The sequence below is a fragment of the Loxodonta africana genome, chromosome 1, assembly GCF_030014295.1.
Source record: "Loxodonta africana isolate mLoxAfr1 chromosome 1, mLoxAfr1.hap2, whole genome shotgun sequence".
In the NCBI taxonomy this organism is placed as follows: Eukaryota; Metazoa; Chordata; class Mammalia; order Proboscidea; family Elephantidae; genus Loxodonta; species Loxodonta africana.
Window position 1 is genome coordinate 227,372,645 of NC_087342.1, and position 20,742 is coordinate 227,393,386.

Genomic DNA, 20,742 nt, shown 5'->3' on the forward strand with positions numbered 1-20,742 from the left:
CGGTCAAAGGACATAAACAGCTCTAGAAAAGGAACTAAAACCAGCTATTAAATAAACAATGTCCAACTTTACTCATGATTAGAGAAATACAGACTAAAACTTTATGAGGTTCCATTTTTCCCCTTTTAAAAATTGTTAACAGTTGGAGTTGGCCCGAGCACACGAAGCAGACCCTCCCCATACACTGCTGGAGGGAGTCCAAATCGGTACAACCCCTACTTGGTAGAAATGGCAACATTTAATGCATATAACCTTTGTTTAAGGCAATTCTACTTCTAAAATTTTATCCTGAAAATCTAACTTCCTAGGCGCACAAGTATGTTCTGTACACGCATGTTCTCCACACTAGGTAGGACGCAGTCTAAATGTCCATCTCTACGGGACTAATAAGTGATGGCTCATCCAGACAGTGGGAAACTCTGCAGCATTAAAGAGTGACACGAGATAATAATAATCTTCTAGATATATTTTTCCAGGAAAACAAGTGAATTTTTTTTTTAATTCCCCAAGGTGAATAATGTATCACAATTGGTATTTAGCTAAGATTACAAAAGAGAAAAAAAATATATCTGTATATTCACAAATTGTAAACTATCTCTGCAAGGGTACATTAAAAAAAAAAACTATTTGCCTTAGGGAGGGGCACTGGGTGGGAGGAGTTAGCAGAGGGAAGGTGACTTCCCATAGTATAATCTTTTTAACCTTTTGGAATTTCCACATTTAACAAATCCTGGAGTCACCTGGGATCCACATATTTAAATAAAAAACAAATATAGTGTCATGGATTGAACTGCATCCCCCAGAAATATCTGTCAACTCAGCTGGGTCCTGAGTCCCGGTATTGTGTGATTGTCCACCATTTTGTGTGACTTTCCTATGTGTTGTAGATCCTCTCACTATGATGAAGTGAGATGGATTGGCGACAGTTATATTGATGAGATCTACAAGATTAGATAGTGTCTTAAGCCAGGCTCTTTGAGATATAAAAAGAGAAGCGAGCAGAGAGACGGGGGGACCTCATAAGGCCAGCGCCAGGAGCGGAGCATGTCCTTTGGACCTTAGGTTCCTACACTGAGATGGTCCCAGACCGGGGGAAGATTGATGACAGGGACCTTCCTCCAGGGCCGACAGAGAGGGGAGGCCTTCCCCTGGAGCTGAGGACCTGAATTTGGACTTGCAGCCTACTGGACAATGAGAAAATAAATTTCTCTTTGTTGAAGCCATCCACTTGTGGTGATTCTGTTATAGCAGCACTAGATGACTAAAACATATAGAAATAAAACTAGTTATTCTAGCTGGGACCGATCCTGAATATTTAGGGCATTAAGGAGTTAAAAGATATTCACGTTAGTTTATAAATACAATAATCATCATCATAATCTCTTTATATCACATTATAGATTCTAGAACGTTTTCACGTTACCCCAGTTGATCCTTACAACAACCGCATCCTCATTTTAAGATGAGGAAACGGGTTTGGATGAGTTCTATGGTTTGCCTAAGGTAACACAGCTAGTTCCATTCAGCACACACTGTAGTATATTTATTTATGTGTCCGTCTCCCCTATTAGATTCTAGCTGATGACACAAACAAGACTGTAATCTAGGTCTTCTGGCCCCCAGGCTACTGCTGTTAGATGATAAGAGCTCAAAAGGGAGGCAGGGAAATTTTGTCGCCTCCCCATGTCATTGTCTTGGAGGTACACAAAAAGGGGTGAGCCTCACAGAAAATATAAAACAAGATTACAAGCTCTTGTGTATGATGCCATTGGAAAAGTATACAGAGGAAAAAATTAGCTTTTCCATTTTAATTTCTTTGGGAAGAGGTGCTTTCCCCACCCCATGGAACCTTGTCGCCAAGTTGTGGAGAGTGATGCTGTGACACGCTGTTTGTATTAGCTTTGTTAATACTCCACCTCCGTCTGGAATCTTTCCATGAACTTGATCTACAAAATGCCAGTGATGATCGAGATAGTTTAAGTGGAACATGACATGTATTTTTTGAGAACTGAGCAAATAGTCAGAAATAAAGAAATAACTTGCCCACATAACATTGCTTAGAAAGAACTCACTGGAACAAATGTTAAACCTATAGTAAGAGGCCCAGAGGCCTCAGGGTAGACTATATTTATCAGCGTTTCTAAATCTTTCAGTCTGGACACCATGGATGAAGTGAAATGTAATGCTAATTAAAGGACCGGCCTTATTTTCCTGAACTATTGAAGTGGAAAGCAGCCATTCTCCTCCCCCAAAAAAGAATCTGTACAGAATTGAAACACGCTTTTTATTAAATAGGATTCTCTCTGAAACTCTTGAGAATTTTACATAAAGCTTAGATAAATATTTCATGTAACATCTTAAGATGCAATCATTTATAGTAATTTAGTGCTCTGATTTCTGTTTGTTTTCAGATTTGAAAAAGCAAACATTTTCTATAATGGTTTATATCTGGGAACTGCCAATTCAGCCCAATCTTATAAGGCTGATCTTTATAAATAAATTAAGTAGGATAATAAGAGCTTTACTTACTGTTGTTTTATGTAGATCCTTTTATATGGAAACCCCGGTGGCATAGGGGTTAAGAGCTACGGCTGCTGGTCAGCAGGTTCGAATCCACCAGGCACTCCTTGGAAACCCTGTGGAGCAGTTCTACTCTGTCCTGTGGGGTCATTATTAGTCAGAATTGACTCAACAGCAAAGGGTTTGGTTTTTTTCGGGTTTTTTAGATGGAGGCTATGTTGAAAGATTTTTTTTTCCCCCCTTACTGAAATGTAAACAGTGGTCTTTGTAAATACCATATACCATTTAACCTCTAGGCATTATCTTACCCTCTGGCTGCCTCAGTAGACTTTCTTTGGAAGCCACCACTCTTGGTTCTCCTCCTGGGCAGGCAGAAATCTGTCACCCTTCTGCTTTCTCTAGAAATCTGTCAACCTTCTGCTTTCTCTAGAAATCTGTCAACCCTCTGCTTCCTCCACTTGATGATGTGTCAACTCTCTGACCAACTTAAACTGTTGGGTTTTGAAGAGCTCTTTTTTAAACTGCCCTAGCTGAGTTTCATATTGTTAGCTTTTTCTTAGATATATGTCTTGATTTGGGGTTGTTGTTGTTGTTAGGTGCTGTAGAGTCGATTCCGACTCATACCGACCCGATGCACAACAGAACAAAACCCTGCCTGGTCCTGAGCCATCCTTACCATCCTTGTTATGCTTGAGCTCATTGTTGAAGCCACCGTGTCAGTCCACCTCATTGAAGGTCTTCCTCTTTTCCACTGGCCCTGTACTCTGCCAAGCATGATGTCCTTCTCCAAGGACTCATCCCTCCTGACAACATGTCCAAAGTATGTAAGACGCAGTCTCGCCATCCTTGCTTCTAAGGAGCATTCTGGTTGTACTTCTTCCAAGACAGATCTTTCGTTCTTTTGACAGTCCATGGTGTATTCAATATTCTTCACCAAAGCCACAATTCAAAGGCGTCAACTCTTCTTCGGGCTTCCTTACTCATTGTCCAGCTTTCACATGCATATGATGTGATTGAAAATACCATGACTTGGGTCAGGCGCACCTTAGTCTTCGAGGTGACATCTTTGCTCTTCAACACTTTAAAGAGGTCCTTTGCAGCAGATTTACCCAATGCAACGCATCTTTTGATTTCTTGACTGCTGCTTCCATGGCTGTTGATTGTGGATCCAAGTAAAATGAAATCCTTGACAACTTCAATCTTTTCTCCATTTATCATGATGTTGCTTATTGGTCCATTTGTGAGGGTTTTTGTTTTCTTTATGTTGAGGTGCAATCCATACTGAAGGCTGTGGTCTTTGATTTTCATTAGTAAGTGCTTCAAGTCCTCTTCACTTTAGCAAGCAAGGTTGTGTCATTGGCATAACACAGGTTGTTAATAAGGCTTCTTCCAATCTTGATGCCCCTTTCTTCTTCATATAGTCCAGCTTCTCGTATTATTTGCTCAGCATACAGATTGAATAGGTATGGTGAAAGAATATAACCCTGATGCACACCTTTCCTGACTTTAAACCAACCAGTATCCCCTTGTTCTGTCCAAACAACTGCCTCTTGATCTATGTAAAGGTTCCTCATGAGCACAATTAAGTGTTCTGGAATTCCCATTCTTCACAACATTATCCATAATTTGTTATGATCCACACAGTCAAATGCCTTTGCATAGTCAGTAAAACACAGGTAAACATCCTTCTGGTATTCTCTGCTTTCAGCCAGGATCCATCTGACATCAGCAATGATATTCCTGGTTCCACGTCCTCTTCTGAAACCAGCCTGAATTTCTGGCAGTTCCCTGTCGATATACTGCTGCAGCCATTTTTGAATGATCTTCAGCAAAATTTTGCTTGTGTGTGATATTAATGATATTGTTCTATAATTTCCACATTCAGTTGGATCGCCTTTCTTGGGAATAGGCATAAATATGGATCTCTTCCAGTCAGTTGGCCAGGAAGCTGTCTTCCATATTTCTTGGCATAGACGAGTGAGCACCTCCAGTGCTGCATCAGTTTGTTGAAACATCTGAATTGATATTCCATCAATTCCTGGAGCCTTGTTTTTCGCCAATGCCTTCAGAACAGCTTGGACTTCTTCCTTCAGTATCATCGCTTCCTGATCATATGCCACCCCTTAAAATGGCTGAACATCGACTAGTTCTTTTTTGGTACAATGACTCTGTATATTCCTTCCATCTTCTTTTGATAACTTCCTGCATCGTTTAATATTTTCCCCATAGAATCCTTCACTATTGCAACTCGAGGCTCGAATTTTTTCTTCAGTTCTTTCAGCTTGAGAAACGCCGAGCATTTTCTTCCCTTTTGGTTTTCCATCTCCTGCTCTTTGCACATGTCATTATAATGCTTTTCTTTGTCTTCTTGAGCCGCCCTTTGAAATCTTCTGTTCAGTTCTTTTACTTCATCAATTCTTCCTTTTGCTTTAACTGCTCGACGTTCGAGAGCAAGTTTCAGAGTCTCTTCTGATGTCCATCTTGTTCTCTTCTTTCTTTCCTGTCTTTTCAGTGACCTCTTGCTTTCTTCATGGATGATGTCCTTGATGTCGTTCCACAACTCATCTGGTCTTCGCACAACGCATCTGGTCTTTGATTACTAGTGTTCAGTGTGTCAAATCTATTCTTCAGATGGTCTCTAAATTTAGGTGGGATATATTCAAGGTCACATTTTGGGTCTTGTGGACTTGGTCTGATTTTCTTCAGTTTCAGCTTGAACTTGGATATGAGCAATTGATGGTCTGTTCCACAGTCGGCCCCTGGCCTTGTGCTGACTGATGATGTTGAGCTTTTCCATCGTCTCTTTCCACAGATATAGTCAATTTGATTTCTGTGTGTTCCATCTGGCGAGGTCCATGTGTATAGTCGCCGTTTATACTGGTGAAAGAATGCAATGAAGAAGTCATTGGTCTTGCAAAATTCTATCAGTCGATCTCCGGCATTGTTTCTATCACCAACTAGTGATCCTTCTTTGTTTCCAACTTTCACATTCCAATCGCCAGTAATTATTAATGCATCTTGATTGCATGTTTGATCAATTTCAGACTGTAGCAGCTGATAAAAATCTTCTATTTCTTCATCTTAGGCCCTAGTGGTTGGTGCTTAAATTTCAATAATAATCGTATTAACTGGTCTTCCTTGTAGGCATATGGATATCATCCTATCACTGACAGCGTTGTACTTCAGGATAGATCTTGAAACATTCTTTTTGATGATGAATGCAACACCATTCCTCTTCAAGTTATCATTCCCAGCATAGTAGACTATATGATTGTCCAGTTCAAAATGGCCAATACCAGTCCATTTCAGCTCACTAATGCCTAGGATATCAATGTTTATGTGTTCTACTTCATTTTCGACGATTTCCAGTTTTCCTAGATTCATACTTCGTACATTCCAGGTTCTGATTATTAGTGGATGTTTGCAGCTGTTTCTTCTCATTTTGAGTCATGCCACATCAGGAAATGAAGGTCCCTAAAGCTTTACTCCATCCACGTCATTAAGGTCAACTCTACTTTGAGGAGGCAGCTCTTCCCCAGTCATCTTTTGAGTGCCTTCTAACCTGGGGGGCTCATCTTCCAGCACTATATCAGACAGTGTTCCGCTGCTATTCATAAGGTTTTCACTGGCTAATCCTTTTCAGAAGTAGACTGCTGGGTCCTTCCTAGTCTGTCTTAGTCTGGAAGCTCAGCTGAAACCTGTCCTCCGTGGATGACCCTGCTGGTATCTGAATACCGGTGGCATAGCTTTCAGCATTACAGTAGCACACAAGCCCCCACAGTACGACAAACTGACAGACACATGGGGATGATTTGGGGTAGACTCTTTGAAATGATTATTTCTTAGCCTGTTTTACATTCTCACTTATATTTGCCTGAACTACTGACCTGTGGGTGCACTTGGCGTTGTAATTCTGGATAATTTAAAGAGGTTTTTCTTTATCTGTTTGGAAGAATAGCCACCAAGCACCTACTGTGTACTCAGCACTCTGTTGGGTGTATGAGGAATTTGGCTCATTCAAAAAATAGTTGTTGATACCTACCAAGAGCCAGATGCTCTGCTGGGCACTCATGGTGAAGTGGTGAACACAGACATGGTCCTTGTCCTCTTGCATCTTAATATTTTAGTGGAGAAGAAAGACAGTAAGTGATTCAAAAAATAAAATAAAATGAATACAGGCTATGAAAAGTTCTCTGATAGAAGGTAAGTGAGAAACGGAAGGGGTTTCATGGGATTGGTGCTACTTTAGGTTGGGTGGTCAGAGAAGTCTGACCTGAGGATGAGAGGATCTGGCTCTATGAAGAGCAGGTAAAAGGGAACAGGAGCAGGCCAAGCCTTGTTGAGGGAAAGAGCTTGCTGCTATCATCTAGGAACTCTCAGAAGGCCGTGGATGTACAGGGTATTAAGAGGGAGGGAAGATTGTAAGAAATAGGGTGAAAGTAAGAAAAGCAACTGCCAGGCCACATGAGATCTCACCGGCCATGGTAAAATGCTTAAATTGTAGACCCAGATTCAATGGGAAGCCTTGACGGGTTTTATGCAGAGGAGAGATATATGGTCTGATGTCCTGTTTTCTTCCTGAAAGAGAATTCTGGCAGCTTTGTGGGAAAATGAACCAAAAGGAGCAAGACAAGAGAGAGGGAAGATAAAAGATCATTCGGGACACCACTGCAGCTACGTTGGCAGGAAAGGTGGTAGCTTGGACACTTTTGTTGTCCACGCAGAAGTAGACGGGAGGAATGGCTCAAGGTCTTTTTCAGAAGCAGAGACAACAGGACTTGCTGATGGACTGGGTGCACACAGAGGAAAGAAGAAAAAGGAGGACATGGGTACCAGCTGTTTCTGACATGAGCACCTGGGTGCGCAGTGGTGCCATTTACAGAGGTGGGGAAGACCACAGGCAGACCAGGTTTGAGGGAGAAAGCCAGAATACAGCTCAGACCCTCAAGATTGGTTTACAGTGTACCTGTGAGCAATAATGTGGATCAGGTCTTCATAGGTCTGCACTGCTATTTAGGGGTCAAGTTGAGTAATTACTGCTATAGGACACCAGAGGAGTGAAAAACAGCTGAGTGGAAGGACGAGCTAGGGGTTGCCCTGGGCTCCAGAGAGTTCTAGGATGGATCTTTTAGGATCCGGAAGCATGCATTCCAGTGAGCAACGGCTCTGAGGTGACGTGCACACTATATCCAGCCTGGCAAGAATGGAGAGTTTGCAGTAACAGGGTCCTAGCTCTTCCTGTTGCTTTTTGTAGGGCCTCATCTGTGAGAGAGGTTAAGGTTACTTGCTCTTTTGCCTCGTCATGCTGTTTCCCTTTTTCAAGTCCATGATCATGGGTCCTGGGAACTCTAATGAGAGTTTAGGGTTAGGACCAAGGTAGACCATGAGGTCCTCTGGCCTTCCAGATCCTCCACACTGGGTTTGAGATGTCCTTAGAGGTTTCTTTAGTTCAGGGGACCCTCACAGTGCAAACCGCCTCCTCCCCAGCTGCCTTCCAGGCAATACCATGTCCGTGTTTATGCTTACAGAGATCATGAAGCACTTGTACTCACATGTTTCCATTGCTTTCTCACACAGGTTTTATGGCAGGCTCACAAAGAAACCCTCAGATGTCCCAGTATGGACCTCAGCAGACAGGACCATCCATGTCGCCGCACCCATCTCCTGGGGGCCAGATGCATCCTGGAATCAGTAGCTTTCAGCAGAGCAACTCAAGTGGGACTTACGGTCCGCAGATGAGCCAGTATGGACCACAAGGTAAAAAAAAAAAAAAAAATTCTGCAAATCCATCGTGGTAGATTGTAGAAATTTTGTTAGCGTGCTAGTTCTTCAAGATCTTAATTTATGAACATCTTTAAGATTCCCTTATTTGTTACCTGACAGATCTGTGAGGCAGACGTAAACCTACATCCATAATGGCCCCTAATGTTGGGAAGAGTAATGACAGCAGCAGTGTTCACTGAGCTCTGAGGCTCGGATGCTGTGGGAGGTACTTTTCTCACATGTGTAACTCATAAAGGAGTAAACCCTGCTGGTGAAGAAGACAACAAGCCTTGTTCTCAAAAAGCTTCCCAATTTAAAAGTTGGTTTTCATTCTGCTGAATTGTGGTCATGGCCCTCCCTCGGAGTTATGGATTGAATTGCGTCCCCCCAAAATATGTGTCCTAATTCCTAACTCCTGTACCTATGGATGTAATCCTGTTTGAGAATAGGAGTTTCCTTGTTATGTTAATGAGGCCCTGTCAGTGTATGTTATGTTTTAAGCCAGTCACTTTTAAGATAAAAGAGATTAGGCACAGAAGAAAACAGACAAAGGGAAGACCGACCCTATCTGAAGAAGACTGAGGCAAACCAGTCGACAAGCCCAGGAACTCCAAGAACTGGCTGGCTAGAGACGCTGAGACAAGGACCTTCCCCCACGGTCCACAGAGAGAAAGCCTTCCTCTAGAGCCGGCTCCCTGAATTCAGACTTCTAGCCTCCTAAGCTGTGAGAAAATAAATTTCTGCTTGTTACAACCACCCACTTGTGGTATCTCTGTTACAGCAGCGCCAAGAAACTCAGCTTGCTCACTACTCAGAGGATGTTGAACCAGGAGCATCCCAGCCTATCTGCGAGTGCTGTGTTGGGTAAACGCGAGTTCCATTCTTCCTGCTCGCTCATCCTTCTCTTAGAAGACAGTGGGCTGAGCTGGAAATGGGCATGCCTTTCATAGAGGACACTCGGGGAGAGTGGGAAAATTAGTGGAACTGTGCCCAAAAAGGCACTGCTTGTATGCTGCCTTCCAGAGGGTTTGGTATGTTTTGTCAGACACACGTAGAATCCTTCCATCAAGGTTCCTAACCTGATATATGTATACGTATGTTTTTTTTCCTAAGTCACATTTGGCAATAAACCCACAAAAACCACATTTGGCAATAAGGTATTTGAATTTAGCACCTTCTTTATTTTTTGTTTATTTAAATTAGACATTAATGGGCAATTTAGAGAGAATGAGATAACCTGGCTCATATCCCAGAGCTTCCTCACTTCTGAAAGAAATCAGGAACATTTCCAGTGAAGACAACCTGAGCCTAGTAGTAAACTGTGGCAAAGTGTTTTCTACTTCCACAACACAGTCAGGTCTTCCTGCAGTAAAACTATGTTGTTTTCTGGAGGCACTGGAGTCTGCTTAGCAAACTGTGTCCTATTGGACCTTGTTGACCCATCCTAGTCCCTAAGTGCCCCCAAGGAACCTGATCACGGATTGAAGCCCAGGTACCTTCTAGGCTTTCACCAGTGTGTTTCTCAAAAGTTCTACCTTTCTGTCTATTGCACCTTGCATTTTGAAAATTACGTTATCCATGTATGTATTGTCTTGCTTTTTGAAGATCTTTCAGGAGGGTTTTAACCCCTTTCAATGGTGCCAGCATAACATCGTTTTCTTGCCTTACATGGCTTTGTTATATTACATTCTAATTATTTCTCCAGCTATGAAAACTGTATTAGAACACCCAAAACATAAAACATTTTATTGAGTCTCTTCCTGCCTTGGTCCATACACCCAGAGTGGGAATCAGAGTGGACGTGGACTTCTGTAGCCTGCTTTATGCCCTCTTTACCATGTCATAAACAATTTCGCGTGTTATTAATTCCAGTAAGCCCCTGGAATTTAACAGCCCCAGGCGACTGTAACAGTCTGCACTGTTCCCTGTCAGCCCCAGGGAATTGTGATGGGTAACCTGGTAGCTGAGCTGAGGCAGGGTGGGACTTACTCAGCTGGGGAGGAGCTGGCCTGAGAACTACCTCCTCACTGCACAGAGAAGGCATCTTCAAATGGCATTTCTTTGGCTGTCACAGAAAGAAGAAAACTTTAGTAAAAGTTGGGAAAGTAGGTCATAAGTTAAAACACAAAGATATCACTTTCATGACTAAGATATACCTGACCCAACCCATGGTCTTTTCAGTTGCCTCATATGCATGTGAAAGCTGGACAATGAAACAGAAAGGTCTAAGGAAGATTGATGCCTTTGAATTTTGGTGTTGGCAAAGGATGTTGAATATACCATGGACTGCCAGAAGAATGAACAAATCTGTCTTAGGAGAAATACAATCAGAATGTTCCTTGGAAGCAAGGATGGAGAGAAAGTCTTGCATACTTTGGGCATGTCATCAGGAAAGACTAACTGCTAGAAAGGGACGTCCTGGTTGGTGAAGTGGAGGGCCAGCAAAAATGAGGGAAACCCTCCATGAGATAGATTGACACAATAGCCTCAACAATGGGCTCAAACATAGCAGTGATCATGAGGATGGCGCAGGACCGGGCAAAGTTTCATTCTGTTATATGTAAGGTCACCATGAGTCATCCCACTCAATGGCAACTAGCAACAATAACAAGTTGCACATAAAACGTAGACTTTTGCTAAGAATGTGGTCAGAGACAAGTCTAGGACTTGACCCTTGAAAAAAATCGCAAGGACTTTGTATAATCTTAGAAATTGGCCTGTATCAATGGTTAAGCACTCGGCTGCTTACCCAGAGGTCAGCCTTTTGAACCCACCAGCCACTCCAAAGGAGAAAAGACCTGGTGATCTGCTCCTGTGAAAATTACAGCCTAGGAAGCCCTATGGGGTAATTCTACACTGTCCTATAGGGTCTCTCTGAGTTGGCATCGACTCGAAAGCACACACAAGAGAAGTCTTAAATAATTAAATTTGCAACCTACTCTTCTACTGTTCCTCATAATGAGTGAAGACTAAGCCTTGGAGTGTCTGAAGAGGCTTTGTGAACAACTAAGAAAGAGCACTTATGCTGAAGGAGTTAACAGCAGGGAAGAGCATTTTTGTAGAATGGACATATCTTTTGGATAAAGCCCTCAGTTCCCCAGAATCATTGACCATTCTGACTCTTAATTAAGAGCCGTGAACCTGGAATGGCTCTCATCCAAACTGCTACCTTGGGTGAGAATTGAAGTTCTTCCGGTTCTAATGTTCTGAGTCTAAATTTTGCTTCAACTCCAGGGCCTTTTTTGTTAACACAGCCCACTGGAACCCCTGCCTACATTTTGGTATATTCAAGAAGGTTCTTTGTTTTGGGTTGTATATGTATGTGAGGGCATAAATAACCAAGTTAAGGTTGATATTAGAAACCATTCGAAGAAAGATGATGTCTTTCATACTTGGCGCTTTCTAATGTTTGACAAATGGAAATGTCCTTCGGTCCTCGTACCTGCGTGTCTACTCTCTCTACTGCTTTCTCCCTCCCCAAGTGACATCTCCCACCACACCGCACCCTGTGGTATGTGCGCTCCTGGGTTCCTGGGCCGGCTCTCACAGTTGCATGCTTAAAATCAACGTCCCGGCACTCTGTGTCCACGTCAAAACCGTTCACCCTTCCCTGCTTGCATTCTCCTTCCCTCAGCAAGCACGGTGTGACAGAAAATTACCCTTGTAGCATGTATTGTTCAGTCCAATAAATGTTCCTCCGTTTGCATCTCTTCTTTGTTGATCTTTTAAACAGGGGCCCAAATGAAGGATTTTTTTTTCTTTTATTATTCCTCCTCTTAGTTAACTACTGAAGTTATTAGTAAAACATTCACGTCACCTCTCCATGGCGTAAGTTTAAATGTCTCTGGAGAGAATCAGAAGCATGATGACCCCCAGAGGTCACTGGTCTCGTCCTTCCGTTTTTGTTCCAAACCAGATGAATTTCTTCTGTTTCCTTAGAGATCTCAAGGAAAAGTATTTTACAGCTTCTTATTGCTAACCATTTTATTGTCAGGAGCAGCATCTCCAAAATTGTTGTTACTGGTAATAATAACCTAACGTTTATTAAACATGTTACTATGTCATAGAGGTAGGTCTTGTTCTAAGGGTTTTTTCACATAGGAATTCATTTCACCCTCACAGCATGCTATGTGATAGGTACTTCATGACTCCACTGAGGCACGGGACAGGTAAACCACGTCCCCAGGAGGCACCATGACTGAGTGGTCAGGCCAGGAGTCCTGTCTGGCAATCGAGCTCATTCTCTTAATGTAAAGCCTGTGAGGTTATGCCCACTTTGTGAGTGAGAAACCCGATGCCATGGAGGTTTCCATCACACAGCTAGTCAGTGGTAGAGCCAGCGTTCAAACCAAGGGAGGCCGACCTCAGACAGGACTGTGCTGGCTCCTTCTTTCTCTTCTTCTCTTCTTTCCCTTCCTCTTCTCTCTAGTTCTGTGAGCCACTAGACAAACCCAAAGCCAAAAGACAAACTACTTGCCTTCAAAGAGCAAGGAACATTTTAGGAACACAGGCATGAACATATATCAGAAATCCTAAAGAAAGGAGGGAGAAAAAATTCCCTATGGAGTTGAGAAGGGGGAAGTTTTAGAAATGCATATTAATGCTGTAAAGTCTAAATTATTAACTCTACCGATGGGATGGCATCTAATTTTAGGGAATATACCTTTAAATCCTTCTGAAAAACACCCGTACCAAGTAATTTAGAAGTAAAAGACTCCTCGTCTGCTTGGAAGTCCCCTGCTTCCTGAGATACGTTATAAAAACAAGGGCATGAAACCAAGGCTGCGTCTAAATGTGCGAAGATGTTTAACTACAGTGTATTTTATGAAATGGTACTTTTCTACCTTCAGACAAGCGCAAATCATAACTACCCTTGCAATGCATCCGCATGTGGAGGAGGGCCGTAGGGACTTGCTTTAATAAATAGAAAGGAATTCTCTAATTAACGTGTTAATTATTAATAAATGAATTTGTGTGAGAAAAAAAAGAACTGAAATTAATTTCATCCTCATAATCTTTACATTTCTTAAGGGCACAGACTCCGCCTTACTGTTTTTACGTTCTCCAGAATGGCGTCTGTGACACTGACTACCCACAAGTATTTTTTGCACGCTTGCCACTAATTGCAAAAAACAGGGCTCTAGCCTTAGTTTTGTTCTGAATAAGCAGCATAATCTCAGGAAGATCATAAGAATTCTGAGGCTCGATTTCCCCCCAGCTATCACCCACTGTTGTGGTAGCACCTGGGGCCCTTGCAGGGCGACCACATGCAGCTGCTCAGGTTGTTGACTGATGCAGCCCTGGTTTCATGCCCTCATTTTTACAGCGTGTGTCTTACGGAGCAGGGGACTCATAAGTAGGCGAGTCTGACAAGTACTCTGTTTCTAATTATTTGGTAAAGGTGTTTTTCACAAGGATTTGAAGGTTTGTTCTCTAACATTTAGATGCCATCTGAATTCTTCCTTTTCATTCATTAAAATCTGTTTGTCACAATTGGCGGCAAACTGAATGATACCCCGTTGAACTGGATGCAGTCCCAAAAGGCTGAATTACACACTAATCATTTTACAACACAACCGTTTCTGCTTAAGAGGAGCAGGGTATGAATATCACAGATTGTCAGCCCGCTCGCTGGCTTCTTAAGCAAGTACCCTACAGGCTCGTGACAGCCTCGGGATCACCATGACCCAGAATTTTCGTCTCGGCTCTTGCGAGTCCGGAGCCACACTCTCGTTATTGAATTAAGCTAAGTGGCTCGTCTCTTCTGTACAGTGAGGTCTGTAAGCTGCCCGGACTGAGCTGGTCAGAACACTTGCCCCTGGTCAGCACTTGTTCCTTGGCTTCCCCAAGGCAGGCCTCTGCAGACCACCTACTCCCTTTAGTTTGCTCACGTTTTTTCTTTTCTTACTTTTTTTCCTTCCCCATTATTGTGTACTGTCTTACCCTTCACCAAAGTTACCACTTGTTGTTGTTGTCGTTGTTGTTAGGTGCCGTTGAGTCGGTTCCGACTCATAGCAACCCTACGCCCAACAGAATGAAAAACTGCCCAGTCCTGAGCCATCCTTACAATCCTTGTTATGCTTGAGCTCATTATTGCAGCCACTGTGTCAATCCACCTCGTTGAGGGCCTTCCTCTTTTCCTCTGACCCTGTACTCTGCCAAGCCTGATGTCCTTCTCCAGGGACTCATCCCTCCTGACAACATGTCCAAAGTATGTAAGACGCAGTCTCACCATCCTTGCTTCTAAGGAGCATTCTGGTTGCACTTCTACTAAGACAGATTTGTTTCTTCTTTTGACAGTCCATGGTATATTCAATATTCTTCGCCAACACCACAATTCAAAGGCGTCAATCCTTCTTCGGTCTTCCTTATTCACTGTCCAGCTTTCATATGCATATGATGCGATTGAAAATACCATGGCTTAGGTCAGGCTCACCTTAGTCTTCAAGGTGACATCTTTGCTCTTCAACACTTTAAAGAGGTCCTTTGCAGCAGATTTGCCCAATGCAATGCGTCTTTTGATTTCTTGACTGCTGCTTCCATGGCTGTTGATTGCGGATCCAAGTAAAATGAAATCCTTGACAACTTCAGTCTTTTCTCCATTTATCATGATGTTGCTCATTGGTCCAGTTGTGAGGATTTTTGTTTTCTTTATGTTGAGTTGGAATCCATACTGAAGGCTGTGGTCTTTGATCTTCATTACTAAGTGCTTCAAGTCCTCTTCACTTTCAGCAAGCAAGGTTGTATCATCTGCATAACGCAGGTTGTTAATGAGGCTTCCTCCAATCCTGATGCCCCATTCTTCTTCATTTAGTCCAGCTTCTCGTACTATTTGCTCAGCATACAGATTGAATAGGTATGGTGAAAGAATACAACCCTGACGCACACCTTTCCTGACTTTAAAAGTTACCACCTACCTATTGTCTATTTAGTGTTTTTCCATCCTCACCCCTCCCCTCCCTGGTACCCATTAAAGATGGTTTCTCTTTATATGTAAACCTTTTTATGAGCTTTTATAACAGTGGCCTCCTACAAAATGTGTCGTTTTGTGATTGACTTATTTCATTCAGCACAGTGTCCTCCAGATTCATCCGTGTTGTATTCATTTTTTTCCGTAAAACAGGATGTAACACACTTAATGAAGGTACTACTTCTGTAACCCTGTCGTTGTTCAGTGTCACACAGTTGTGGACGTGCAGCTTCACTGGTGCCTTTTCCGTGGCTTCACAGGTCTGTCATTTAGTCAAATCTTTGCAAAAAAAAAAAAAAAAGGAAATTGCATTTTGGAATGGCTCCTCTGACTACAGTATCCTCCTGGCCCTCAGGGAAGCAGATCAGGGCTCTTCCTGGCCCACCTCCGGGGGGTGCATCCCCCCCCCCCCCGCAATCTGTGTGGTTAGGGTGCTGTCCAGTGGATTCAGATTCACAGCAACTATGTGACGGAGTAGAACTGCCCCCAGGGTTTCCTGAGGCTGAGATCTTTATGGAACGGATCACCAGGGAGACTGTGGAGGGGTGTGTGATGTCCAGCCGCCCTGAGCCCGGAGGGGACACACGTGCTGCATGCTATGTGACTTCAGACTCTTAGATTCCTGTTTCTTACTGTAGAGGTCTTAGTGTTTTGTACAAATTTGGCTCTTAGGTTGAGATAATACCATTTTATACTTTTTTGTCAGTGCTTACTCTTTCTTATACTTTCCTCTGTTTGAGGAATAAATTTGAATATCTGTGCATGATGCAAGTAAGATGAGACGCATAATGCAGTATGATAATGTAAGGATAAACTTCTTTCCACTGATTTACAAGTGATCTTATTATTAACATTGCTGCAATTTCTGTCTGCTCCTTGACACATTTGTCCAACAGTAGTTACTGTCGTTACAATTTCTCTCCCTTGGCAACCACGTGCAGTAGGTACTCTTTAATTGTGCCCATTTTACAGATGAGGGCACTGAACGTTACAGTGACACGTAGCTTCCAATGGGTCATATGCTCAGTCAGTGGTTAGGGGAAGTCCTGTGTGCTCTTCTTCATCAGTCTCTGCCCTGCAGGCAGGTGAGGCACATATCCTCTGTGCCTGAGAGAGAGAGTGTGTGCGTGTGTGTGTGAGAGAGAGAGAGAGAGGCAGAGACCTTAGCCCTTCGGTGACGGCTGCTCCTCTCCCAGGGTGGCCTGCACAAGTCCACACAGCCCCCTTGCTCCTGTGGTGGTGCTCCTCGTCATCCCTTCAGAGAAACCTTCTCTCCAGTGGCGTCACTAGGGTTGGTGCCACCCAGTTTGGTAACTCATGGTGTCCCTCCCCCAACTGCCGTGGACCTTCTGCCATACCACACCATACAGAATCCTTAGTAATGTTTATTGTCTATTTTAATCGTAGAATAAAAAAAAAAAAATCGTAGACTAGTATGTGATAAATACATATTAAATTGCTTAAATGTATTTTTAAGCAATTTACTATGTAAATGCTTAGAAGTAATATTTCTTAGATTGTATGAATACTAACCACAAAATTGTATAATCTTTTTACATTGAATTACAATGTTATTAGTTACAACATTGGTAACTGAGCAGAAGCCTTTTTTAATTATTCTCCTTGTTTTCCTTTAATTACTGCTTCATTCCCAAAGAAGTTATTGATGTTGTTGTTAGATGCCATCGAGTTGGTTCCAACTCATAGTGACCTTATGCACAACAGAATGAAACACTGCCCGGTCCTGAGCCATCCTTACAATCGTTGTTATGCTTGAGCTCATTGTTGCAGCCACTGTGTCACTCCACCTCATTGAGGGTCTTCCTCTTTTCCGCTGACCCTGTACCTTGCCAAGCATGATATCCTTCTCCAGAGACTGATCCCGCCTGACAACATGTCCAAAGTATGTAAGATGCAGTCTCACCATCCTTGCTTCTAAGGAGCATTCTGGTTGTATTTCTTCCAAGACAGATTTGTTCATTCTTTTGGCAGTCCATGGTATATTCAATGTTCTTCGCCAACACCACAATTCAGAGGCGTCAATTCTTCTTCGGTCTCCCTTATTCATTGTCCACTGTTCACATGCATATGATGTGGTTGAAAATGCCATGACTTGGGTCAGGCGCATCTTAGTCTTCAAGGTGACATCTTTGCTCTTCAACACTTTGAAGAGGTCCTTTGCAGCAGATTTGCCCAATGCAATGCGTCTTTTGATTTCTTGACTGCTGCTTTCATGGCTGTTGATTGTGGATCCAAGTAAGATGAAGTCCTTGACAACTTCAATCTTTTCTCCATTTATCATGATGTTGCTCATTGGTCCAGTTGTGAGGATTTTTGTTTTCTTTATGTTGAGGTGCAATGCATACTGAAGGCTGTGGTCTTTGATCTTCATCAGTAAGTGCTTCAAGTCCTCTTCACTTTCAGCAAGCAAGGTTGTGTCATCTGCATAACGCAGGTTGTTAATGAGTCTTCCTCCAATCCTGATGCCCTGTTCTTCTTCATATAGTCCAGCTTCTCCTATTATTTGCTCAGCATACAGATTGAATAGGTATGGTGAAAGAATACAAACCTGACGCACACCTTTCCGGACTTTAAACCAGTCAGTATCCCCTTTTCTGTCCGAACAACTGCCTCTTGATCTATGTAAAGGTTCCTCATGAGCACAATTAAGTGTTCTGGAATTCCCATTCTTTGCAGTGTTATCCATAACTAGTTATGATCCCCACAGTCGAATGCCAAGTTATTGATATAGGTCCGCAAATACTGATTAACATAATATTATAGTTAAAACGCCAGAAAATTTGACAAAATCAGCAACCATAAAAATACTGGGAGCAACAGATGAAACAGAGCATGCTTGTATCGCGTACAGACAAAACCACGTGATTTGAAGCATCATTGTAATTGGGTGATAAATCAGAGTTGTCTGATCAGAGGGCATTAGAAGGTTCAAAAAGTAAGTTAGCATAGGGTTTTAATCTTGTAGGTATATTGATACATGTAAGCTGGGCTTATGAAAAGTGCTTTGTTGTTATAGCTAGCTACAGGGATATTTTTATAAAAAATAATCAATTTCTGCTGAAATACAACACAAAAATTTTATAGACAGTCATTTTGGTCACCCCCTCTGGTAGCGTCACCCAGTGCAGCATGCCCCCCTCTGTTGACTGCTTCCCTCCCCGCTCTGTACAAATTCTCACGCACTGCTTTATTCAGAGCCCTTATCACTACGTGGTGATGTCTGTAGTGATGTATTTGCCTGTCTCCTGCTCCCAGGACTGTAAGCCCCGTATCTTCGTTCTCTGCGGGATCCCAGCACTTATCGCAGAGCCTGGCCCCTGAGAGGCCCTTGATAAGCATTTCTGGAATGAATGAATTTTGCTAAAACAGAGAGCAATCCAGAGACACGGATACACCTCTCAGCCTGGTCTTGATGAGGGTTGGGTTGGCTCCTCAGTGCTTAAGAGTAACCTCGTCTATGGTATGTTCTCTTTAGGACGGGAAGCTAGCATGGTTCCTGTTTCTCTCTGTCTGACTGTATTTCTGCATTGAACTTGTATTACTTTGTAATTAATTTTTTAAAGGAACTAACTTTGGTCATAAAAGTGTGGAAAAAACTACACAAAAGTGCAACACTGAATGATACAAGCAGGTAAGAAGATGAGTCTTTCCCCCTCCTTCACACACTTTGTTAATATTGTTACTACTTGTACATATTGAAGTTTTTTTTTTTTTTGGATGTATGTTGACCTAGAAAATATATTGTGCCTTAAATATCAGTTCAAAAAACAAAACAAATAGTGAGGTGTCATGCAACACGGGGGAGGTCAGCTTTGCTTTTGAGCCTGTGTCAGTGGCTTGTGTACTGGCTTGTTCACTGTCCCTCTGAAGGCGCTGCCTGAAGGACAAGCAGGTATGATAGCTCTGAGTAAACAGGTCGATTTGGAAGAAGTTTTTTTGAAATACAACTATTAATTTTTTTTTTTTTTTTTTTTTACTGAGAAAGCATCTCATTTAAGTATGGTAACCAGCAAATAAGTACATAAAAACGCTCAAAATCATTTGTCACTAGGGAGTGAAAATTAAAGCCACAGGGATACCCATTGCATACCTATTAGCAGGGCTCAGGGTTTTTTAAAATTTGGCGACACCAAGTGCTCGGTGAGGATGTGGGGCCATTAGGATGGTCACATTTGTTGGCAGGAATGCAAAACAGCACAGCGCAGTTTGGTATTTTCTGAAAGGTAAACGTACACTCACCATACAGCGCAGCAGCCCCACTCCTAGGCTTTCACTGGGAGGACTGGAAGCGTCTGTCCACACAAAAGATCTGTAGCAGATATTTTTAGCAGCTTTGTTCCTAATTGTCAAAAACTGGGAAAAACCCAAATGTCCAGAGTGGAACCTGACCGGGCAGTGAAAGGGGACCAACTCTTTTTTTTTTTTTTATTGTGCTTTAAGTGAAAGTTTACAAATCATTCTTTCATATAAAAACTTACATACACCTTGCTATATACTCCTAGTTGCTCTTCCCCGAATAGACAGCACACTCCTTCTTTGCTCTCTCTATTTTCGGGTCCATTCGGCCAGCTTTTGTCCCCCTCTGCCCTCTCATCTGCCATCCAGACAGGAGCCGCCCACGTAGTCTCATGTGTCTACTTGATCCAAGAAGCTTACTCCTCACCAGTATCGTTTTCTATCTTATAGTCCAGTCCAATCCCTGTCTGAAGAGTTGGCTGTGGGAATGGGGAACGAACTCTTGATCCATGGAGCAGAATGGATGGGTTTCACAAGCTTGATGCTGGGTGAAAGGAGCCAGACAGAACAGAAAAGGGTACACACCGTGTGACTAGATTTCTGCAACATCCTGGAGAAGGCAGAACTCCAGGGACAACCCGCGTCAGTGGTTGCCAGGCATTGGGGTGCGGGGATGGCATTGACCAAAAAGGCCAAGAGGGACCTTCTTGTCGTGACAGAAATATTCTCTCTTGATTGTGGTGGGGGTTACAAGGCTGTTGTTTTTGTTGGGTGTCATTGAGTCAGTTCCACATCACAGCAGCTCTGTAACGGCGTGTAGCTGCCTCACGGGGTTTTCTAGGCTACAGTCTTTGCAAAGCAGATCACCGGGCCTTTCTCCCATGGAGCCACTGGGTGGGCTGGAACCGCCAGCCTGTCAGTTAGCAGCCAAGTGCTTACTGGTTGCACCAGCAGAGCAGCTTAGTGTTATATGTGAATTATATCTCAATAACCATGACTTAAAAATAATGTTACATAGTATGCTGCTATAAAAAATGATAAACTTCATTGGCTAAAAAAGATAAATGTGTATTTGGCCCTAATTCACCAATGTACTTGTAGTACGTAACTAATTATGCACTTCTTTTCTTCCACCCAGGGTGTGACAGCTGGTCTCTGCTGTGCACCTCCTTTTTATTCCCTAAGCCTGGGGGACTGTGGAGCCGTAGTGGTCGGTCCTAAATAATTGTTGA

General features: G+C 42.8%; 1 protein-coding gene across 9 annotated transcripts in view; it reads left to right on the forward strand.

The window, feature by feature from the left end:
• The window catches only part of ARID1B (AT-rich interaction domain 1B), a 500,120-nt gene that overhangs the window by 405,888 nt on the left and 73,490 nt on the right, over positions 1-20,742 (forward strand). For all 9 annotated transcript variants that reach the window (XM_064292621.1, XM_064292627.1, XM_064292638.1 and 6 more), the window contains one exon: positions 8,098-8,277. In XM_064292621.1, coding sequence (XP_064148691.1) covers positions 8,098-8,277 — 180 coding nt within the window. The remainder of the gene's footprint in view (positions 1-8,097; positions 8,278-20,742) is intronic.